Here is a 25,617-nt window from a genome sequence, read left to right on the forward strand (position 1 = left end):
CTCCATCTTTCAACAAAATTTTACCATTTTCATCCTTCATACATTTTACGTGCATAATATCTCTCGCATTCTTCTCTCTCGCTTTTGCTAGTCTGGAAGAACACATAAGCTACTTTTTATCCCGGGATAAGTTACGATCCCCGTGGGATTCATTGATTTAGTTTTTTAATGTTTACTCGATCATTCTGCAACGGTTCAACATATCTTATTGAAATTTGGCACAGATATAAAAGTCTGGAGTACACATGGGATAAGCTTCATCCCCGAGAAATGTCCGGTTCCTGAGGGATACGTAACTTTTTGTAATTTATATAGTTTGCATGTTTTCGAATACCACTCGGACGAAGTCCCGGGCAACAGCTCGTTTATTTCTAAATATTAATATTTTAGTCCAAAATATTAAAGGGAATTCAAAAAACTTCGTAGCTTCAAGCGCTGTAAAAATGTTTAGAAAGAAAATCTTTTAGTAACTATGGAGATACAATGTTTATTGTTTTATCTGTTTTCGTAACGCTATACACGGTCGGCACAGTATGTACTCTTCTAATTTTATCAGCTGTCTTATCTGAATTCACTCCCTTAAGCATATCCTCTTTCATACATTGCATCCATCCTTTTTTGTTTATTTTCTATCCACATTCATTATTGCTATCTTATTTTTCAATCATCTCATCTGTTCGTTCCGTCATCATACTAATATTATAAATGTGAAAGTTTGGATGGATGGATAGATGGATGTTTGTTAGAGTTTGTAGCCTAAACTGATGGATAAATCTCAACGAAATTTTGCATACAAATAGAGGATAGTCTGGAAGAACACATAGGCTACTTGGTTTTGTTTTTTTTTATACCACGCGGACGGAGTCGCGGGCGAAAGCTAGTATTAAATAAATAATATCAGTATACGATAAACAGATTTAACGTGAACATATCGAGCGGCATCTGTAAAGGAATATTCAGGGAGCGTGAACTCATTATTCCGACGTACAACATACATTTACATAAAACCAATATTGCTGAAATCCCGCAAAGCCTTGTATCGCCTTCGGTTCCGACGACGCCCATCACACTCAATTTATACAGCAAATATCACATGGACATTTTAAATAGCACAGAAATAAATATTAATTTATTTATTACTGGCTTTCTCTCGCGACTCCGTTTTTTTTTATAACATATACCCACCTGAATCCACCGGAATGGCGAAGCGACCGCTGCCCATAGACATCCGCAATTGCACTACCCTTATGCGATGGAGGAGGAGACGCACATAAAGAGGATATTTCTCCTTACTATGCATCTCCTCCACCTTCAAATCCACTTCCCCTTCACATCCTCTCCATATAAGAAAAGGGTAGTAAAGAGAAAGGGACTTAAATTAGGCCTCCGGCACTACACTCATCAGACGAAACACGGAATTGCTTCCATTTCACGTCTGTCTTCTGTGTGGTCATGGTATTACACCGGGCGTGCCGGCCCATTCGTGATAAGATATTAAAGCGGGCACTACCGCTGTAAAAATTAAAAATCTGTCCGCGTGGATTTAAAAAAATCAATAATAAGTATATTGTGTTCTTCCACACTATCCTCCACAGCTATGCAAATTTCATTAAGGTCCGTTCAGCCGTTTAGGCTACAAACTCTAACAAACATCCATTCATCGTTAATTAATATGAATGTAAAACGTGTCCCAAATTAAATCGCACGACTGATTCCGAAGGTAAAAGTGTTAATGAATGTTTGAAATGAAATTTACGCCGACTTTGAGGTATCATGTGAACCGTGTGAGGTCTGTGTACCGTTTTATACAAACTAAAATGTTTGTTTACTATTACTGTTAAATAATATTTAAATGCCGTTCCACTACCGTTAAAAAACAAAAGATGGCCAGAGATAATTTTCTGTTTTAACTGTAACAAATACATGGCGTGAAATTATTGATACTTTTTGAACAATTAAAGTTACTGGCCATTAATAATTTTGAGTACTGGCTGAATGTGCATCGTGCAAGATAGATATCAAGACGACGATAACTGATGACAGTTGTCCTTGAATGGTGGAATGATACGCTTTGTTATAAAGTCAATCGGTTAATCTTTGTAAATGTTTGCAAATCCGATTAGGTTGTGTTGTGAAGTTTTCATTTAATATGGTGGTCAACTAAAGATGTTTCTATTTTTACGCAAATGTTATTTCATTATCTTCGATATAACACCCACAATTGAGCATATTTACCGTATATTTGATCTGCCTTTGGAATTAACTCTACAAACCGTTCGTCACTCCGACAAACTTATATAAAAGTTATGTTAAAAATAGAAATTATATTGTTTAAACAAATGTAAATTTTTATTGAACTCCCGATATGTAATTATTTACTGGTATTTAAAATTAGTTACTCGATTATTTTGAAACTACTAACGCCATCTATCAAAAATTATTGATAAACAGAAGTGGAAATTTATTTAAAAGGGGTTATTTTATTAAAGGCGATTCCCTTAATGCAGGATACGTTACAGAACGACAAAATTCACTTAGACGTCGAAATGGTTTTATTCGGAGTAACTAGATTACGCCTTTTCCATTTTATTCATTCCTTATCTACCATCTCTTTTATCCTAAATGGATTAAACAGAGCTAGCACTTGTCAATACTGTTTGAATATTAAAGTTGCCAATCCCAAAATATTCAAATAACAAACTTAAATGTTGGTAGAGTCTGCTGTAACATTTTTCCACGAATAAGCTAGCTCACCCATTGCAATACCATAACTATACAGAAGACAAGCGTAAAGTAGACGTAATTTTGCATTTACTCATTAGAGTGTGCATCTCAGAGGCCTAATTTTTGTTCTCTTTCCCTTCCCATCATTTTTTACATAAAGATAGGATAGGAATCGGAAATTTTAAACAGATGATATAACGCATATAAGATGATCGAAAAGAGACGCGATATCGCGAAGAGGCATGATCAAAAAGAGAGTGATGACTGAAATGGCGTATGATAGAGTTATGTGGAGAACAAAAACCTATCGCGCCACTACGGGAGTAGGATAGGGAGAAAGATGATAATGAGATAACGCATAAAAGAAAATTATTATTTTTTTGTGTCATAGGCCTTGACAGGCCACAAATGTGTAATTGCGTATGTCTATGGGCAGCTAGCACTTCCTTATTTCGGTGAATGTGGTACATTTATTTTTGAGTGTGTTGGTACACCGGTAGACAGACCTAGAAAGAGAGGGAGGATCGCGTGAAAGGTGGCATGGTCAAGAAGGGAGTGATGACTGAGATAACGGATGATAGAGTTATGTGGAGAACAAAAACCTGTCGCACCACTACGGGAGTAGGATAAGGAGAAAGATGATGATGAATTCTTGTAGTTGTTTATTATTAAATTTTATATATTAAAGAATAAAACGTGTTCTATTTCTGTACCAACTTTATAAGGGTGAATCAAATTCACGATTGATTAGTTCGAATCTAATCGAACTTGGATATCCGGAGAGAAGTTTGTAAACTTTTATAGCTGGTGTACAACGCGGATTGACTTCGTAAAACTTTTTGTACGTACAAATTTATTTTCACCAAAAGTTAAGGTTAAGAAAAAAAAATATTGCAATATAGTCAAGGTCGTTTATTTCCTATCCGTTTTTGAGAGATTTAATTTAAAGTCCGCCACAGATGACACATTTAGAACAGGCGCACCTTTGACTACAACGCACAACAGTTTTGCGATTGTCGATTGTTTCGCAGTCCCTTAAACTGTTTAGTTGCATAACTAAAAATCGTGTAGAGTGCGCACCTCCATATAAGCTTATTAGAGTCCAAGCAAGAAACAGTTGTGCGATAGTAAATGTAAGCAAATATTACCTATCAATTGAACTGTACTCTATCTAGGAGTAATTACCACACAGTTCAACAAACCCACTGTTTTAACTGCACAGTCGAACTTTTTTTGTAGCGAGTTGAACTCGATGGTGAGTTCACTTTCTGGAATGTTCTATCTTGAGTGGAAAGCGAATGGGTTGGAAATAAACATCCTCCACACAATGTTCGATATATCGGAGGTTTTTAAAACAAAAGCGAAGCGTTTTGAAAGCTGTCATTAGGATAAATACACTCTCAGGTATACTAACAACTCCATTATGTAAATGGATGGAAAGCGTAGGTACATACGAGTATATATGGAAAATACTACTGTGACCTACGCCGCTTGTTTTGTACCAAAAACATCATTAACACATGTATTTTTGAATCCCAAACAATGAACATAGAATAGAGGGTCTAACACAATTGTTTACACGACAGTTGCAAGAACGTCCTAATGTCATCGACAAAATTTCTATGCCAATGCCCAGACTCTACATCTATGCCAAATTTCTTAGAGATCCATTCAGCAATTTACGCTTCAAACTCTAAATTACCTTTCTGTTTCTTTCTTTCTTAACATCAGCCCAGTTTTTGAGTTAATTCAATACAAAAGTACAAAATATTTGTCTTAATCCATACGATTATAATAAAGCGTAAACACACACTACTTTGTTGCCTAATAACATCAAGCAAGCAAGGTTGTCATGATGTCATGTAATTTTAACATTTGCAATTGATAATTGGACAATTGTAAACAATAAAATAATTTTATGCGGATGAAGCCGCTCGCGAACAGCTAGTAATTAGTATGAATATTTATAAGAATTCAGTATTCTATTTGTTTCTTATAAACCAACTATCGATCAACAAACACGTAGTAAGTCGGACAATTAAAGCTTTTCCAATAGCGAACGTGTTTATTCCGTCGAACAAAGTAATTTATGTTAACATTAAACAACACGGATTGAAATCTCGTAAAACTGTCTGCGATCGCCAGCGCCCGTGCACTTTTATTTACTAACTGTTTTATTTCACCCTTTTATACTTTTTTCCACTGTTCCACAGTTCAATCGTTTTAAATTCACGTCTGAAACGGATTGGTTTAATTGATTTTGTATCGCAATATACTCTTATTCATCTTATTATAATTAAAAAAGTTAAATAAGAATGCAGACACTTCTGATAATACGTAGCCGAGTACTAAGAATTCATGTATCTATCTATACTATTATAATAAAGCGTAAACACACACTTCTTTGTTGCCTAAGATGTCAGCAATAACACCATAATTTTGTATATTTTTTAAATAAAAAGCCCTACACTTGCGTCGTGCTTTAGGCAATATATTTTAACGCCATTAAACTTAGGGGGTATATATTTTGGATTAAAATCCTAATGTGGGAAAGAGACTATAAGTTCCTGCCAACATCAAGGAAGCAAGGTTGTGATCATGACATGTCATTTTGACATTTGCGATTGATAATTTGACAAATTGTAAACAATAAAATAAAATTTTCATAATTTCATGCGAATGAAGTCACACGGTACAGCTAGTCTATACATGTAACAAATTGGAGTACAATTTTTGTTCCACCTTTTATTTAAAAGTGCAAGCGATTATGGCTTTTAAGGTTTAAGATCAAGGTTGAAGGTCACCCGTAGTTTCCCCGACTGTACATGTCTTGACTAAGGGTTTACTTGAGAGGCAGCATGTCTCTGAATGTAGTCATCGGGTAAATTCCGGTTTTCACACAGTCATGTGATCAGCTTTGTTGATTGTTAAAAAGTTTTTTTTTCTCTAGTCACTTGTTTACAGTTTTAATGAGTTTTAGATACTGTCTGTCTAAAGAATAAAATGGTTTATTTTTTCCTTTGAGAAATTTCATTAAAAACTTTTACGTGACAAAGAGAAGCGGTAAATTAAAGATGCCCTCCATGATGTGATTTGTCGCTTACTAAATAAATTATAAAACCTTGACTTACTTTCGTCTCTTTGATGTGTAAACTTTGATTTTAACGTTTAAAATAAATTAAAACGGTGTATAATTTTCCTTTAACTTTTATGTATATCTATATCTATACTATTATAATAAAGCGTAAACACCCACTTCTTTGTTGCCTGATATGTCAGCAATCCCAGCATATTTTTGAATAATTCTTTTTTTGATAAAACGCCCTACACTTACGTCATGCTTTAGGCTATATATTTTCACACCATTAAACTTAGGCGGTAAATATTTTAGATAAAAACCCTAATATGGGAAAGAGACCATAAGTTGCTACCAACATCAAGGAAGAAAGGTTGCCATGGTTTGTCATTATGTCATATCACTTTGACATTTGCAATTGATAATTTGACACATGTAAACACCAAAATAAAATTTTCATAATTTTATGCGAATGAAATCGCACGGGAACAGCTAGTTATAAAAATAAAAACTATTATTAACATATAAGATGTTCATTAGGATTCAAATTAGAATAAAAATTAAACTTCAAAACTGTAATGAATATTTTTACAATTAGTTACTTCACTATACAGTGTATCGTTTTCCAGACTATCCTCTACATCTAAGCCAAATTTCATTTACATACATTCAGCAATTTAAGCTACAAACTCAAACAAACATCCATCTAAACTTTCGCATTTATAATATCAAGATGACATCATCGTCTAAAATTCAGTTACTTTTTCTAAAACCTTATTACTTTATTACTGCATAGAAGCAGAAAATACGTTAAAAAAGACAATGACTATCATATTCTCCAGGAGAAAAGAAAATGTAAATGATTTTCTAGACTAGTCGTAAGAGAGACTCGTATAATATTATTGCCTCGACGCAATTGAATAAATTGTAACATTACTTAATTTTACTGTTCACACTTCGCCATATTCTTTTCAATTTGTTTAACAAACTTAAGAATATAGAAAGAGCGGGCGCAAGCCTTTGTGCGATTGTCGATTGTTTTGCAACCCACCCAACTGTTTAGTTGTACAACTAAAAATCGAGTAGTGTGCGCACCTCCATTCAAAAAAAGTGTGCCTTCTCTAAAAAGTGTTAAGAGTTAATGCAGGACAAGCTTAGTGTTAACTTTGATTTAGATTTGTTTAGTAATTACATAAGTTTTAAGCAACTAAATAAGCCACTAGATCATTGACCATCTCACGCTAATGATGCCCATGATTGTAAGGTAATTAATTTTTATCGAAATAACCGTGCACGGATAAAAATCTAACAAAGGCAGCTGTAAAATTCAATTTAACATTCATAAATTACTCAAAGAACATTGTCAAAATATTGCAAGCAATAATTCAACCATGAGTGTCTCGCACAAAAATTTAAGAAAAATTTTCATAATGTCGACAAAATTTGTACGAAACTATACGCGACTAGACTAGACGCGAACTACTTTTCTATGAGTTGAAGCTCAAGCTAGAAGATGTTGACATTATTGTATCTATACTGGCTGAAGCTAATAGCATGTATTTTTAAAGATAATTTCATCACCCAATTTTGAGCTAAACTATTTAACTACGTCGGAGTCTTTGACTCCAAAAATCTAACAAAAAAATAGGTCCTACCTGCAAGTACTACCTTTCGGATAAAAAATAATTATCAAAATCGGTCCTCTAACGGCGGAGTTAGCTACAACACACATAAAAAAACATACAGACGAATTGAGTACCTCCTTCTTTTGGAAAGTCGGTCAAAAAAATACGCGATAGTGGATATAAATACAAATTTGTCAACCAATACTTTGCAAATTTTCGTGCTATGCCTCCAATTTTTATCGTTCTAACTATTGTTGGAATTTGAATTGAATTTTACAACGGTCGTATAATATTTTATTGCATGTATCGGGATAGTGTATTATTGCAACATCGTAATAGATTTATAACACGTGCGACAATAAAATCGATAACGAGTGAATCTACATGAAAGTACTAAATCTTATATGATTGCATGAATGTTACAGTATACCAATTTTTGTTACAATGTGTTGTGTTTTGCAATAACGGAGTCAAACACTTCGTAAGCGTCGCTTACAATCTGTCGTCAAAACAAAGTAATTCGGAGTTTATAAGTGACATTATATGGCTGTGGTTTCCATTTCTTTCATTACCTAATGATTTATTAGTGTTAGGCAAAGTTAGGTTAGTTAACCAAAATTTCAAGGTTATAAATCAAATTAGGTAGTTCGGGAACGCATCGAACCAAAAACACTAATGGTTAAATGTACCTGGGAAACCGGCCATACTGTTACGTATTTATATTAAAGAAGTGGAAGTGATAGTGATTTTCCCATAAAAGACTGAACTATGAGGTGTTTTTCAATTGTATTCTTCTCCGGAGTATCAGGTCAGTAGATTTAATAGATACCATTTTTAATTTAGCCTGTAATGTTCTGGCTTGGTGCAATATTATGACAGAAGACAGGTGTCAATTGGATGTAATGCGTTTGTCTGTGCCGAAGGCCAAACTTTAGTCCCTTTGCCTTGCTCCTTATAAGTGGATTTGAGGCGAAAGGGTACGCATAACACCATAGATCAGAAGTAGGAAGTCTATGTATAGGATTCGCTTCGCCATTTCAGTGCATTAATGTGTCCAATTGCTAGTTTAGATACCTAATGATGTAAAAAACAAGCAATCTTTTTTTTTATCTTACTTGGTAAACGAGCAGCGGCCACCTGAATAGGCCGAAATAGCGAAGCGACCGCTGCCCATAGACATCTGCAATTGCCGATGCGTTGTCTACCCTTAATCGACGGAAGACGAGGCGAACAGAAGCAGGATATTTCCCTTTCCTGTGCCTATCCCCCACCGTCAAGTCCACTTTTCCTTCCCATGCTTTCCTCTTAAGAAAAGCGTGGAAAGGAAAAGGTACTAAGATTAGGCCTCCGGAACCACACTCGTCAGACGAAACATGGAATTGCTCCCACTTCATGCCTGTGTGTGTTCTTCTGTGTGGTCGTGGTATTACACCGGGCAAGCCGACACATTTGTGCGAAGATGTTAAAGCGGGCACTACCACTGTATTGTTAATTTGCAAAAGTTTAAATACTCACCTTGATGATTTACATTTCAGTAGATTTTTCATCGTAAAAAAAATTAAACTAGTTCAAAATGTTAATAGAATATCTACGCACTCAGTCATTAATTCCTTAAGAGAACATTTAGAACACATTTTTCTTACTGACATAATAGAGATAACTTAATGACTGAGTGCCGCTGTAATTCTTACTTATTTTGTTTAGACATTAGACGTTTGAATTTTGTATACGATCAAGTCACGCTTTTCAAATCCGCTTAAATAACTCGTTTTGCTTCGCGACGTAGCGCGTGACATCGTAAATTTCACCTGCTGCGAAATAAGCAGTTATTCTTACAACTGAAGCACATTTAATTACTTCATTAAGTAACGTTGTTTAGAAAGTTTCTTGCATGTTTTGTTAATTTTGGTACAAAATTCTAAGAATAAATGCACCTGCAAATATTATATGAGCAAGTTAAAATTGTCTTAACGATAGTTTTTTTTAAGAAGTGATTTAACAAATTATTAATAATAGTATTAATTGTTTGTTGTTATTTTATTATGTTAACAAGCTGTTGCCTACGACTTCATTCACACAATATTAAGATAAAAAAGTGGCCTATAATAAGCCCGTCTGTTAGCTACCCTTCAGTGAAAGTCCGGTCGAAATAGGTCCTTTCGTTTTGGAAATAACCAGGAACGAACGCGGCTTGCAGACAGACAGACAAATCATTTTTAAATGCGATTTTCGTTACTAGAAACGCAAATATGTATTTTCTTTCGATGTTACAAACAGACACTCCAGTTTTATTATATTTATAAACGATGAACCATAACCAATGCAATTTAACTAATTTTAGTAATTACATTCACTGAATTCTTTAATCTATGGCCGCTTACGGTGCTGGCTTTAAGGTTCTGCAGTAACAAAAACTAAGGAACTCTTCCTACATTTCATTACTATAATTTTCTTGTTACTTCCTTTTTTCTATTCGATTTTCAGCTTAATAGAAATTATTTAATAGAAGTTCTATTGTTAGTCCGTATGGAATAAGTATCGAATATCTCCTTTCAATTCCGCAAAACAAAACGATATCGTATTTACTTTGTAAACAGAATGTGTTTGGAAATGCAACCGTTTTAAAATAATTCCTGCCCTTCTCTAGTCCTCTCTCGTAGCGATATCCAATTAATTAAGTATATTACGTAGGTTACAAATGATATTCATCATTTACTCTAAGAAAGGTTTAGGTACAAGTATCCAATTTATTGATATTGAAAATCGTAAAATGTACCTTAAATAAATTTTTACGACAATGTAGCATAAACTTTACTTTATTAACCTGATAAAACTGATATACGGTTTAAGCCTACAGCGTTTTTGCTTTTACTAAAAATAAAAATCAGGTTTAAAAAAGTGTTTTTATTTTTTGAAACAGATGGCGTTATTTTTAATTTTATCTCGATTTAATTCACTAAAATTTTGAAAAAAGTATACAAAATGTTTACAATTACTATCGAGATTTTAACAGCACTGTAGTGGGGTGTTAAGTACACTATATGTCTCATGCTTTAGTCGATAGGCCTACTGACATACCAAATTAGTAACTGAATCGTAAGAGTTTTAACATTCCATTTATATTCTCCGTAATATTATAGGAAAACTAAGTCACAGTTTTTTTTAATCAATAAATTTGAAAGCAAATCCAAATTCCGATTTATCTTAAAATTATCTGAAGACGTATACTATAATCTTTACTTTGTATAACAATCCGTTGACCTCTTTCTTTCACCTTGTATCGGCGTGTATTGATTTCCTGGTTTCGCTTCTTTTTTTATAGCTGAAAGTCGCCGAGTAATTTTTATTTTCGGTACCAGGCTGTCTTCGATCGAAGACGTCCGATTCAAATTTACTTATTGTGTTACGTTCTTCCTGTACGGTTGTGTATTGCACAATTTATATCGAGAATTGCTACATAATAACATAACCATAAAAACTTCTAAATACTCTATTAAATAAGAAGATTCTAGAAGAAATTATGTCAAAATTTTATTCGTATGTTACCGATAATATCTAAGAAAAAGTTTAAAGAGAACAAGAATAAGTCAAAGAGTTAACTGAAAGGTGAGTTATGGCAAAAACCGAAGCAGAAACAGAAATTGAAAAGATGAAGATCTTAGAAGAAAGAATAAAAGCACCATCGATTTGGTGTCGATTGCCTTGTGGGATAAGATTCGAGGATCTACAAGACACAAGGTATGATGACGCTGCCCAGTTACTGAACGATCACTATTTAAACCAAGAGGTAAGCCTAAAGAATGTACATATTAGAGGAAGTTTTAGGTAGCGCCAGTGGTCAACAAATTGAAAAGCGAAAGGTTCGTGTGGTATGGAGATGTTATGCAACCAGAGGATGAGTACACAAACCAGAAAGTGTTAGGATTGAATGTGGATGGCTACGAAGGTAGAGGAAGACAGAAGAAAGTATGGATGTTAACTTATCAAAATTAAGTATGGATGGATTGAGTGAAAAAAGGATATGCCTAAAAAGGGATTGGATTCAGATAAGACGGGTGATAGAAATGTACGGATGTCAGCATATACTGTGTCAACCCTCCGTAGGGAAAAGGGCTAGTTGATGATCATGAGGTAAACCTAAAACAAACTAGACAAATTTATCACATCCATGATGGCCATTTGGGATTCAGAACTAGAATTGTGATGGTGAGGAGAAAGGATTGCTGACCATTTTAAGTTCTTAACCTAGCGATATATAAGCAACGCAAAATAAACGATAAGAAATGAAAGCCTGAAGCCCTCCAGAATAAGACAATGATCACTTCAATTATTTTCAACAGGTGACTTATAATTCAGTTAAAATAAAAAACGACGAAGAGGCGACGGAAGAATTCCTTAACAACGCTCGTATATGGATGAAAGACAAGATGTCTATAGCAGCTGTGAATGAAGAAACTGATCAACTTATTGGAGTCATTATAATGCGAATCCAAGAGAAATGTAAGACAATTACTGGCATTAATATTGTAGTAGAAAACATTTAATTTACAATAACCGAACCGTACAGTTTTCGCGAAACTTTCTGCTTCGCACTGCCGCGTTGTGGAACTTAAGGTCCTTCAAGAAGCCTAGCATTTCCATTCCTCTGGTATTGATGTTCCATGAGCGTCACTAGTCTCCTTTTCATCGATCCTCCGTCCTCCTCGAGGACGTCTTCGGTGTTCCCGCCGCTGTTTTACCCCTTTTTATTACAAAATAAGTATATGCTAAATGTAAATGAGGCTATAAAATCCAGGGTTCAGATAATATTAGCATGATTTAAGGAAATTAAATTTTAGGTTCTTTCTCCCGTACATTCAGTCGTGTTAAGTTAACATATAACTTGTTATACGCAAGTATAATGTCATTCAATAATGAAATTGAGAAGTCTGTTAACTTGTTCGACAAGTTGGAAGTGAGGAAATATTTGAAAGTTTACGTATTAGCACTTGAAGAAAGTTATCGTCATAAAGGTGAGATAAGTTAAGAACGAATAACTTATATCAGGGAATTCTAAAACACACGCTTTGTACACTGTTATTTTAGGACTTGGTAAAGAGTTGTTAAAATCAGCGATGGCGTTAGCTGCCAGTGCCCATGTACCTGCAATTTCCGGAATATTTACATCGAAACGAAGTCAAGAACTTGCTGCGGAATTAAGTTTTGTTAAATTCAATGAAATCTTGTATAGTAAATATTTAAATAATGATCAGGTATGTTCATAAAAATTATATATTTCGTTATAAATAGAACAGCTTAATGGTTTTTGTTGAACTTAAAGTTAATTCAGTTTCTGTTACAAAAGGAAATAAATGCATTGATTCTCGAAGCTACCAGCGCCATCTATTATTAAATTAAGAATTTACTTGTTGTAGGTATTATTTCCTGGCACAGGTGAGAATATCAGTGCATCACTAATGGCATATCGCATACCAGATGTTGAGGAAGTAGCGGACTTAGAAATACAGCAACTCGCTAGATTTAATATTGAAACAACAGACGGTGAAGAAAATAAAAAAAATACCTAATGATTTCTGGATATATAATAAAAACTATCGTTCTATCAAGATTTTCTATTTATTTTTCCTTCGTGTTAAATAGCTTAAAGCTCAGCTAAGCTTAAATAACAAGAAAAAATAAGGCCCCATACACATGGACGCTTTTATAACGCGCGTTAAAAAAACATTGAAATCTAAGAAATGAATTTTAAGTATCTGATGCTGTATGAACAGCAGCGCGTTTTAGGCACGACTCTTTTTTATCGCACCTTGTTACGTTTTATGTACAGAATGTAAGGACAAGAGCCATTTTAAAACGTTCGTATGAACTAGAGCGTTAAAAAAGCGCGATCGCCAAGCGGTAAATATGCGCCAGAGCGAAATAAATTTAAATTACTTACTTTACTAACAACAGAATCTTTCCTACATTTTCTCTCTACTTTATAGTATTTTAAATTTGTCAAGTTCCATACATTCTCAGTAACTAAATCTTAAATGGCATACATCTATACGTGGAATAAATTTTGTATTCCGTCACTGACCTGGATGTAGATAAACAGATTCTGTAAGTTTGTTGAAAGGAAATGGAAAATAACGCTTTGTACGTTACAAAGTACTAACTTATCTCGTATGCTGTCTGCGACAAACTTTCACGAGATTCTTGAATACTACCTGATAGAATAACAAAGTAAGATTTTTTTTATAAATAATCTAGACATCCACCGAAGTTTTGTACAAACTATATTTAACACAACAAAAATGTCTATCTTGTATATGACATAAATTACATAGTAACAGTGGTAGAGCCCGCTTTAACATCTTCGCACGAATGGGTCGGCTCGCCCAGTGCAATACCACGACCACACAGAAAACAGGCGTGAAGTGGAAGTAATTCCGCGTTTCGTCTAATGAGTGTGGTGCCGGGGGCCTAATTTTAGTCCCTTTCCCTTTCCACCCTTTTCTTAAGAGAAACGGATAGGAAGGAAAATTGGATTTGACGGCGGAGGAGATGCATAGGAAAGGAAAAATGTCCTCTTTATCTGCAATTGCGGATGTTTGTAGGCAGCGGTCACTTTTGAGGTGGCCGCTTGCTCGTTTGCCATCTTATATTATAAAAAAATCGTAAATTTCAACTATTTCTTTTTAAGTAAAATTTCAAACATATTTAAATTTTGCATCCTAATGATATAAGCATTTATTAAAAATCCTTCAATACGAAATATGTAATAAGATATTCAGTAATTGGAAATGATTTATCAGAATTAATTTACCGAATAAAAGGGAGGAAAAGAATTCTTATATTAAATTCTTCAACGCGGGGAACTTTTTCAATAAATAACCAGCCGAAATACTACAAGAAAACTGATTTATCGAGTATTCAATTTTGGGAATAAATTAATTATCGATAAAAACTCTTTTTTTTAATATAAAGGTGCAAATGAGCAAGGAAACACCGACGTACACTTAAGAATTTCTTAAGTATTTCAATACATCTATACTATTATAATAAAGCGTAAACACACACTGCTTTGTTGCCTAAGATGTCAGCAATTACAGCATATTTTTGAATAATTCTTTTTTAATAATTAGCCCTACACTTACGTCACGCTTTAGGCTATATATTTTCACGCCAGTAAACTTAGGGGGTAAATATTTTAGACAAAAATCCTAATGTGGAAAAGAGACCATAAGTTACTGCCAACATCAAGGAAGCAATTGTCATTTGTGCATTTGAATTTTGACATTTCATTCGGATGAAGCCGCACTGGAGCAGCTATCCGTAATCAAAATTAAGTTTATTTTTATTATTCTAACTTTATTAATTTAATCCTCAATTTGCCCTTACACAGTATGTGCTGCTCTTCCATACATCTATACATGTAATAAAATTGGAGTGTCTGTTTTACAAACAGAAAGAAAAATTCCAAAATTCGGGAAGCTGGTGTATTGCTGATGACGAAAATCGCATTTAATATTTTTTTGTCTGTCTGTCTGCAAGCTGCGTTTGTTACGGGTAATCTCCGAAACAGCTGGACCGAATTCGACCAGACTTTCACTGAAGAGTAGGACATAGACGGACATATAGGCTACTTTTTTATCTTAATATTTCGTGGACGAGGTCGCAGGCAACAGCTAGTCTAACATATATTTGAATAGGTTTCCTAAACAATGTTATGTAGGGAATGATTTGGTCTTGTTTGTTCATTCCTGTATCTGGCAATGTGCCAACGATACATTTTCAGCTCAAATAAACAATATATGTGGGTCATTAGGGAGGTCAGCTGTAAACCGGTTCCTACATAACATAATCTGTGCCTTGGTACTTTAATTTATACTTTATTGAAGCTAAATTTGAAGTTTAACTTATAAAAAAAAGTAAGAAAGCATCAGAATTTTAACAGTATTGTACTGCCTTGTCGTGTTCTCCGCATAAAAAAGTTCAATACAATAAACCACCTAACCTTAATTTGAGGAAGATACTGATTAGGGCTGTATTAGATACAATAGCGCCATCTATTGACTTTGATTTGAAAGCAAAAATGAATTTTTAGCAATAAAATGTCACATTAATGATTGATCGCGACTTCGTCCACGTGAAATTATAAAATAATGAAATATGGCCTGTTAATCACTGATAACGTAGCTTTTTAGGGGTGAAAGAATTTTTGAAATCAGCTTAGTAGTTTTTGAGTTATTTCAATACAAACATAAATACAAATCTTTCCTCTTTACTATATTAGAATAGATAATAGCGCCATCTATTAACTGTATTTTAAAATATGTTTTTTTTATAAATAAACTGATATTTTAATTATAACATTTATTTGAAAAGAAGTCTTCAAAAAGATTTTATCTAGCTGTGGGTAGACAAAGGCAAAAACAAGTGAAAAACATCTTTAGCACTCTGGTAATAAATCCTCTTAAAATCAACACAAAATAACATTGATTTAATTCAATATAAACTAAGCAACACTGATTCGAGTACATTCGATGAGTGCCATTCATTAGGGAACAGTTCACAGAGCTTTTAATTACACCAACCAATATTATCACATTATCAACGTAATTCCGTGCTCTTGTTTTAACGAATTGTTACACAATTTGTTTAATTTGTTGTTAACCATATAAAAACAGAATTGGTAAACAAATTTATTTTATTCTGTACAATAAATGATATGAACATTATGCGATAGTATTAAAAAAAAAACATTCTTTTAAGGTTTTTTTAGAAACCAAAAATATTTGGTGCGGTTGCACATCTTTGACTAAACAACAACACAACTGTTGTGCGATTGTCGATTGTTTCGCAGCCCATTCAACTATTTTGTTACACAACAATAAATTATTTTTTTTTTATAATATAAAGTGTCAAACTCGCAAGCGGCCACTTGAATCCACCGAAATGGAGCGACCGCTGCCCATAGACATCCGCAATTGCAGATGCGTTGCCTACCCTTAATTAATTATTAATGGGCCTATCTCGATAAAAGCTCATAGGAATCATAACGCGACTAAACGGTTTTGCGATAGTTTAGTCCAAGGTGTGCACGCTCAATAGAACAGCTAAAAATATTAACTGTAATATACCCATAAACTCTTTAGTTGTTTTATTATTCGTCAAACATCCGTATTTAATGGTTGGTTTCTCAGGTACATTTAACCACGCGTATTTAAGTTAATTTTTTTTTCTTTATTTTTATATGGACTTTGGTTCTTTAGAACATGACCGTCCCATAATACCTTAAACTAAATACCGAAACCATACAATTATAAACAAACAATACAAAATAAGAAAGTGAAAAATAAAGAAAAACCGAAAATAGTATTAACAAAATCCTATAAAGCATTTAACACCATGTAGCGGACTTTGTCTGCAAGTTAAAGTTAAGTTACTTAGACTAGGTAACGATAAAATCAATGGAAACTTTACCCCAGCATAAATCATATAAAAAATGTGGACGTAAGCTGAAATGTATTTGAAATTGTCTTACTTTTATAGTAAAGCCTTAAAGGCCTTAGGATAATCTAATATTAATTAAAATATCGACATTTTCACCTACATTTTGATGGAGTGATAAAAATTCGTTACCAAATCGTATATAAATATTAATGCAGGCGTTTGCTGGGGGAAATGTTAATAACGCCTGTCCGCTACGTGACGTACATATTGATTGGAAAAAGGTATGATCTATTGCGAACAATTTTTACCTATTTGAGTATATTTGAACATAGCGATCGAGAGAAATAACAATTTACAAACTATTTACTTATTTATACCCGTGACTTCGTACATGTGAAATAAAACACGTATTCAGTAGCCTATGTGTTCTACAAGCCTTTTTATAATCTAACTAATAGTAAATGCGAAAGTTTAGATGGATGGATGTTTGTTAGCGTTCGTAGCCTAAACGGCTGAACGGATCTTCATGAAATTTGGCACAGGTTTAGAGCATAGTCTGCAAGAACACATAGACTACTTTTTATCCCGAGAATATTTACAGTTCCCGTGGGATTCATTATTTTGGTTTTTTAATGTTTACTCGATCATTCTACAACGGTTCAACATATCTTATTGAAATTTGGCACAGATATAAAACAAAGTCTGGAGTACTCGTACATGGGATAAGATTCATCCCCGAGAAATATCGGGTTCCCGAAGTATACGTAGCTTTTTCTTATTTATATAGTTTGTATGTTTTCTAATACCACGCTTACGAAGTCGCGGGCAACAGCTAGTAGCCATAATAAAATAATTTTACAACACAATGAAATTGTAATATGAATTAAAATGTAAATCAAAATCCTGAATCTGTTTAATTTGTCCTTAAAAAGCTAATAAATTAAGCAAAGTAAAGGTTTAACAGAACATAATATTAATAATGCAAATGAGTTAACTCCGAATATTCAAATAACTTGGATATAATACCATTCACTTTAATATTCTTTTTCAAGTGCTGTATAAACCTTAATCTATCTAATATTTTCTAAATTAAAATGTTGGAGTGTTTGTAAAGGTGAAAATCCCCAACGGAACAGTTTTCATAATGTCTTAATCGTTAAATCTTAAGAATGTATAAATTTTTTTCTTCATTGTATTTTTTAATTAAACATAATTTAAACAGATAACAAAAGGATGATGTTTGTTGAACTAAACTTGAATTGGCTGCGAAACAATCGACAATCGCACAATTGTGCGATAGTTTAGTAAAATGCGCGCGCTGTAAATATTCATGTTATCTTGTACTCATCTATACTATTATAATAAAGCGTAAACACCCACTTCATTGTTGCCTAAGATGTCAGCAATTACAGCATATTTTTGAATAATTCTTTTTTTAATAAAAAGCCCTACACTTACGTCACGCTTTAGGCTATATATTTTCACGACATTAAACTCAGGGAGTAAATATTTTGGATAAATACCTTAATGTGGGAAAGAGACCATAAGTTGCTGTCAACATCAAGAAAGCAAGATTGCTATAGTTTGTCATGTCATGTCATTTTGACATATGCTATTGATAATTTGACAAATGTAAACAATAAAATAAAATTTTCATAATTTCATGCGGATGAAGCCGCACGGGAACAGCTAGTATAACATAATCGTACAAATCTTTATAATACCACTATGAGTACGTACTAAAGCTGTCGTGTAACAAGAAAATACAACAATACGCGAACACCTTGGACTCGTAAGAAAGAATTGGATTTGCTTAAAGTGTTATATAAAATTGTAGTATACTTCGTTTTAATCACGTCATACATTATTTGGATTTAAACATTTATTTAAATTGATTTTCTTTTGTTAAAAACTAAAGTTAAATAAAAACCATCAACCTCATTTTAACTTATTGATGTTGAAATTAGTTAATTAGCGTTATTGTTATCAGGAAAATATCCATTAATCTTACCTAGTTAACATTAAAGATAAAGATTTTTTTTTATATCATATGGTGGCACATGAGTAGGCAGCCATCTGATTCCACCAAAATGGCGAAGCGACTGCTGCTCATAGACATTTTAATTTCTTCAAGGGCCGGCAACGCAGCTGTAGTTCCTCTGGTGTTGCGGATGTCCATGTCGTTGACTACCTTGGTGTTCACGCCGCTCGTTTGCCCCTTTTATTATAAAATAAACATTCGCAATAGCGGATACGTTGCATACCCTTAATCGACAGAGGAGGCGCACATAAATAGGATATTTCCCCCTCGAATGCGTCTCCTATCCATCCTATTTCTATGAGAAAAAGGATGGGAAGGAAAAGGGATTAAAGTCGGATAATTTTATTTTTTCTTTTCGTAAAAGTTAATATTACGTCGTGAATAAGGTGTTAAAAGAAATGTTACAAGCCTTTTCAAATGAAGATTAATAGTGATTTTGTTCATATAAAATTACTAACAAATTCTTACCAATATTGGGTTTTACGACTTTTTTAAATCTTACTAATATATTAAATGTGAAAGTTTAGATGGATGTATGTTAGCGTTTGTAACCTAAACTGCTGAACGGATTTCGATGAAATTTGGTATAGATGTATAGGATAGTCAGGAAGAACACATAAGCTAGTCACTTTTGTTTTGTTATTTTAATTCCACGCGAACGAAGCCGCGGGCGTAAGCTAGTATTATAAATATGAAAGTTTACATGGATGTTTGTTAGCGTTTGTAGCCTAAACTGCTGAACGGATCTTGATGAAATTTGGCATAGATGTAGAGGATAGTGTCGAAGAATAAAAAAGGATAACAATTAAGGTTTTTTTTTCTTATTTCGTGCAGACAGAATCGCGGGCGAAAGCTAGTATGTTTATGTTTATTTGCAATTCAATAATTTCCGATTTTAATTAGTGATACAATAGTAATTCTGATATCACGCTGGGGGCTATATCGCACAGTTTATAAATTTATTATCGCCCCCACACAAAGTTATTCGCAATCCATTCCGAAACCCAACGAGCTTCAAATAACTTTACAATTTACGTATCAAACTTGTGAGTTACATCGAAATGTATTTGTGACTAGTTGTTACTCGCGACTTAACCCCTGTGAAATTTAAAAAAAAAAAATAAAAAAAACATGGTCATATCTTACAGATAAATTCTTACGGTGAAAGAAATTTAAAAATCGGCCAAAACTAAAATACAAATCGTTCCTTTTTATAATATCAGTACAGATATAAATAAATTAAAGTACCCGAGTGTTACGACTATCGTTAGCATAGTCGAAGAATTATATTTCCTACCCATGTTTGTGAATTTAGGTTATACCTATAACAATATCATTTAAATGCTAAAATAACACATCGGTAGTTTTTGGTGCGCTATTCAATATGCGTGAAATAAATTGTTTGACTGTATTCTTTTATTGACAACTTTTATTGCATGTTTAACTTTACCTCCGAAAAAAAAATTAAACAACCATTATAAAGAGGAAAAATTTGTATTTTGGTATGTATTGAAAAACCTCAAAAATTCATGCACAGTTAAAAAGCCATTTTATTACTTCATAACATAGGCTATATTTTTACTGTTTTTTAATTTCACGCGGACAAAGTCGCGAGCAACAGCTAGTATGATATAAAGAAGTTATTACACACTGCGTTGTCACGATTTGACGATATGAGGCTAACGTTAACATGTTATCCTACACGTGTTATATTATTTGAGTCCGTTTGTAGCAAAAGTATCGCTACATTTTTACGTAAGTTTATTCCCAAAGCAACCAACTTCTGTATTATTTTAATATTACGCATATTTGTGCACATAAAACTACATGTTTATGAGTCGGCTGGGATCGTATTTGAAAACTATATAAGCATTAAAAAGCTACCGGAAACTCAGCTATAACTCGCAGACTTTCTTTACTTTATGATAGCGGTGTGCCAATTTAGTGAAGTGGGTTTCGAGTATTTTATTTAGCAATCTCCTATATGTTAGAAAGTTTGCTTAGGATCATGAAGTAAAAAAAAACAAGATTTTTACCTTTTTTTAGTAAACAGGATATTTTTTTATTTCTTGAGACTGTTAACCTTTTTGATTCAACATTTATGAAGAATAAAACTTTGGAAATTCTGGTTTTAATACTGGAAAAAGATAGTCTGAAAGACACATAGGCTTTTTTTTCTAATTTCACGCAAACGGAGTTGCAGACGAAAGTTAGTGTAAATAAAATAAAAATAATTTCATGCATAAGCACGGGAACTGTTAGTTTTAAGTATTGAGAGCGCGCGTATGACATATATCACGATATGTTAAGAGAATCGGTATCACATTTATTCGAAGACCGTGTACAGAGTATATGTCAATTTAAGTGGAGAACATAAATCGTGTGTGATATATTAAATGTATGTGTTTAAAATGGATGATATATTTTAGGAAATTCAAATATTTTACTCCATTTCAAAGATAGTGTCAGGCTTTCTTCCCTTAAATAGGGAAAAAATCACAAAAAGAAGTAGCCTTTGTTAGCTTCCAGACTTTCCAAGAAGAAGAAGAAGAAGAATCTAGATTCTTTTAGCAGTTAAACTTTCGCGTTTATAATATTTGACAGCAACATTATGTTGATGTTATGGCCTGTCCCACCAAATTGCAAATTGTCTGATAACTCTAGCGCGTGAAATATGTAATGGAAATTTCGGATTTTGTTCCCTTAACTGACAGTGACGTTCTTAAGCTATCTGAGCTTCTATCAGACAGTAGTGGGATAGACCCTTTATGAATTTATCTGTATTTTCATTTACTTATAAACAATTTTTAAATAATTAATACGTACTAATGAGCTATAAATTTAAAGAATTGTATATAAAAATACCCTGATGTTATTTTAATTTGAATTTCGCAAGAAAACTTTTCTTTTGTTAGAAAATACTTCAAAAGTTGTAAAAACTACTAAATAAATGAGAGCAAAAGGAGAGTACAATAAAATATAATATAAATACCAGCTTTCGCCCGCGACTCCGTCAACGTGGAGTTCAAATAAACAAAAGTTTGTAGCCTATGTGTTCTTTCAGCCTATCCTCTACCAAATTTCACCGAGAACCGTGCAACCGTTTAGGCTACAAACTCTAACAAACATCCGTCCAAACTTTAGAATAAGATTAGTAAGATTTGAATACTTGCTTATAACTGCGACTTCGACTGCGTGGAATTAAAAAATCTTTAGAAATACATAAAATTCCATCTATCTCCTAAAACTTTGTTAAACATCATCGAAATAAGTAATAATAAACATCCATCGAAACTTTCGAATTTATTATTTTAATAACATTTTGTATTAATTTACACTACACAATAAGTTAATTTTCTTTTATTAAATCGAACAACAAACAATTTCCGTTCATCTATATAAAATCTTGTTTGTCCGCAACAAATCTGACCTCTGCCTAACAAATATTTACCCTGTAGGAAAACCAATTTTCCTTTCCCTATATTTACGAAACTACCACTTGCGAAAACAGAGGTCGGTAAATAGATAATGACGTTTGTGTTAAAGTTAACTTTTAAAAGAAAAAAATGTTCATGTCTTATTTTATAACAGCTTTCGCCTGCGACTCCATCCACAATTAAAAAAAAACAACACTAAGTAGCCTATGTGTTCTTCCAGACTATCCTCTACAACTCTGCCAAATTTCATCGAGAGCCGATGACCAGTTTAGGCTACGAACTCTTACAAACATCCATCCCCATGTCCCCAAAGTGGGACAGAGGGCATCTATACATCCATCTTAATTATTTGTAATGTTACTAGCTGTTGCTCGCGACTTTGTCCGCGTAAAATATAAAAAGAATAAGAGATATAGCCTATGTTTCTCACAAATAAATTATCTTTCTAATTGTGAAAAAGTTTTTGAAATCGGCTCAGTAGTTTTTGAGTTATTTCAATGCATACAAAAAAAGTTTCTCTTTATAATATTAGTATTGATAACATATAAATATTTTTTAAATGATTGGTATGATGTTATTATTAAGGTAAAAAAAAAATTATTTAAAAGTTGAATACACCACAGAATACTTAAGATATACTAATATAATAAAACGTAAACACACATTACTTTGTGGCGTAAGATGTCAGTAATTACAGCATATTTTAAATAACTCTTTTTTTGATAAAAAAAAAAAACCTTACACTTACGTCACGCTTCAGGCTTTATATTTTTACGCTATTAAACTTAGGGGGTAAATAAATTGGATAAAAACCCGATTGTGAGAAAGAGACCATAAATTGCTGACAACATCAAGGAAACAAGATTACCAAGGTTTGTCATGTCATGTCAGTTTAACATTTGCAATTGATAATTTGACAAATGTAAACAATAAAATAAAATTTTCATAATTCCATGCGGATGAAGCCGCACGGGAACAGCTAGTTGATATATAAAAATATCATTGAAAAATATAATTCGAAAAGTTTTCACTTGTCCATCTTATGTGACATGTAACATCAGCTGGAGGAAGACAAATTGAATGAACACGCCATCTGTTACCCTCGACAACCTAATATATTACAATGAAAATTATTTTTATATCTTTACTAGTTATTGCTCGTGACTTCGCCAGCGTTAAATCTATACTAATATTAAAGAGGAAAGATTTGCATTTTTGTATGTATTGAAATAAATCAAAAGCTACTGGATCGATTTTAAAAAATCTTTCACCGTTAGAATGGTAATTTATCTGGAACATAGGCTATAGTTTTAATTTCACGCGGGCGAAGTCACGAGGAACAACTAGCTAAAAATAAAAACTCTGCTACTGAGTGATAACGTAGGTCTTTAATGGTGCAAGAATTTTTGAAATCGGCCCAGTAGTTTTTGAGTTATTTCAATACATACGAAAATACAATTTTTTATAATTAGTACATGTATATGTGTGCCAAATTTCATCCAAATCCATTCAGCCTTTTAGGCTACAAACTTGTTTTTTATAATTCAAGGTGGCAAACGAGCAAGAGGCCACCTGAATCCATCGAAATGGAAAGCAACCGTTGCCCATAAACATACGCAATTGCAGATACGTTGCCTAACCTTAATTGACTCTAACACACATCCATCTATACTATCTACTAGTTGTTGCCGTGCGACTTCATCCGCATAAAAGTTTGAAAATTTAATTATTATTATTTACCCGTGTCAAATTATCAATTGCTAATGTCAAAATGACATGACGTGACAAACCTTAGCAATCTTGCTTTCTTGATGTTGGCAGCAATTTATGGTCTCTTTTCCACATTAGGGTTTTTATCCAAAATATTTATCACCTAAGTTTAATGGCGTGAAAATATATAGCCTAAAGCGTGACGTAAGTGTAGGGCTTTTTATTAAAAAAAGTGTTATTCAAAAATATGCTGTGATTGCTGACATCTTAGGCAACAAAAAAATGCGTGTTTACGCTTTATTATAATAGTATAGATAACTTTCGCATTTATAAAATTAGTAACTTGTGTGTTTCTGTTCATTATAAAATTTTCAGAATATGATTCTGAAAGGTATTGGTATTAATTTTTCAATTTCTTGTTAATGTCTTGATTAATTGACGTCGCTCCAAGTTCTTGAAAAACTTTCTCAGTGAAGATGGTAATGTGCCGCATACGCGGGGAAATATGATCCAGAGATATTCAATATCACATTCTTATTATACTCAATAGTGAATTCATCTTCTAACTTATTTGAATTGAATTATTACAAATAGATTTTCTAATAATTTATTTATTTTTATATTGTGATGTCACACTAGTCAAATATAGTGTATCAATAACTTTACTCACATTACAAAGAAAGCTTATCTTTTTTTTAATTCCACGCTGACAGATTTACGAGTGATATCTAGTTTATAACATTAATAAGATTATTTGTAAAATAACGATGCTTTTTCTTTCCCTCTGTCAAAGAATGGATATGAATTTTGAATTCTTTCCTCTCGTATTGTAGGACACCGCATGTTCGTGCTTTATCAAATCAAGTGTCGATACTTCACCCGTCTGTGCGGACTGTCGGTATTCGTGCGACAAGCGACGTTGATAAATCGTGTGTGGCTTCAGAGATATTAGCTCGCAATACTATAGCCTCGTTCTTCATTTATTGAGCGTTTTCATTGACGTAACATGTTGAAACACAAGTTTATATAAGTATGTGGAAGTTTCCCAAAGTACACTTAGCAAGTTTAGTCCTAGATCAAAGAGATTTAAATAATATAGGAGGTATATTCACACTTCACTTAAAAAAGTTAAACTAACGCCATCTATTGTTACATCCTCAAAACCACACATCAGATTTATCGGAACGAACCAACTTTTCAGATCAAATGGAACATGTATAAGCTTAACGTAACCTTTTTGAAAGACACGCAAAAACTGTTCATGTAAATTCCTTTTTTTATATGTAGATTGTGATTAAAAAAATAACTTTAAGACACATAATGTCGGAGGAAGAACGATTTACAATTTAAATGACCGCCAAAGTTTTTTGAATTCATTTCGTGCTCGTGGAAAAGTTTTTTAATAGAAACTTGGCATCAGGTGCTTGGTGACATAAGTGTAACTTTACTATGGTGAATAAATATTTCCGTTTATTATGTAATCAATCTGTACTAATAATCTAGGAGTAAAGATATTTATTTTTGTATGTAATGAAATAACTCAAAAACTACTGCGCCGATTTTAAA

At 33.1% G+C, this 25,617-nt stretch overlaps 1 protein-coding gene across 1 annotated transcript; it reads left to right on the plus strand.

Moving 5' to 3' along the window:
- The first annotated feature begins 11,038 nt into the window (after positions 1-11,038).
- Positions 11,039-12,992, plus strand: LOC106110521. The gene is made up of 5 exons (XM_013292377.1): positions 11,039-11,212; positions 11,766-11,925; positions 12,264-12,437; positions 12,511-12,677; positions 12,840-12,992. The coding sequence occupies exons 1-5, from the start codon at positions 11,039-11,041 to the stop codon at positions 12,990-12,992; spliced, it is 828 nt and encodes a 275-aa protein (XP_013147831.1).
- The last annotated feature ends 12,625 nt before the right edge of the window (positions 12,993-25,617 follow it).

The sequence above is a fragment of the Papilio polytes genome, unplaced genomic scaffold (genome assembly GCF_000836215.1).
Source record: "Papilio polytes unplaced genomic scaffold, Ppol_1.0 DF824225.1, whole genome shotgun sequence".
NCBI lineage: Eukaryota > Metazoa > Arthropoda > Insecta > Lepidoptera > Papilionidae > Papilio > Papilio polytes.

Coding starts and splice junctions, on each gene's coding strand:
- LOC106110521 (XM_013292377.1), top strand. CDS start 11,039: ATGGCAAAAACCGAAGCAGAAACAGAAATTGAAAAGATGAAGATCTTA. Junction 11,926..12,263: donor AATGCGAATCCAAGAGAAAT/GTAAGACAATTA, acceptor ATTAAATTTTAG/GTTCTTTCTCCCGTACATTC. Junction 12,438..12,510: donor AGAAAGTTATCGTCATAAAG/GTGAGATAAGTT, acceptor CTGTTATTTTAG/GACTTGGTAAAGAGTTGTTA.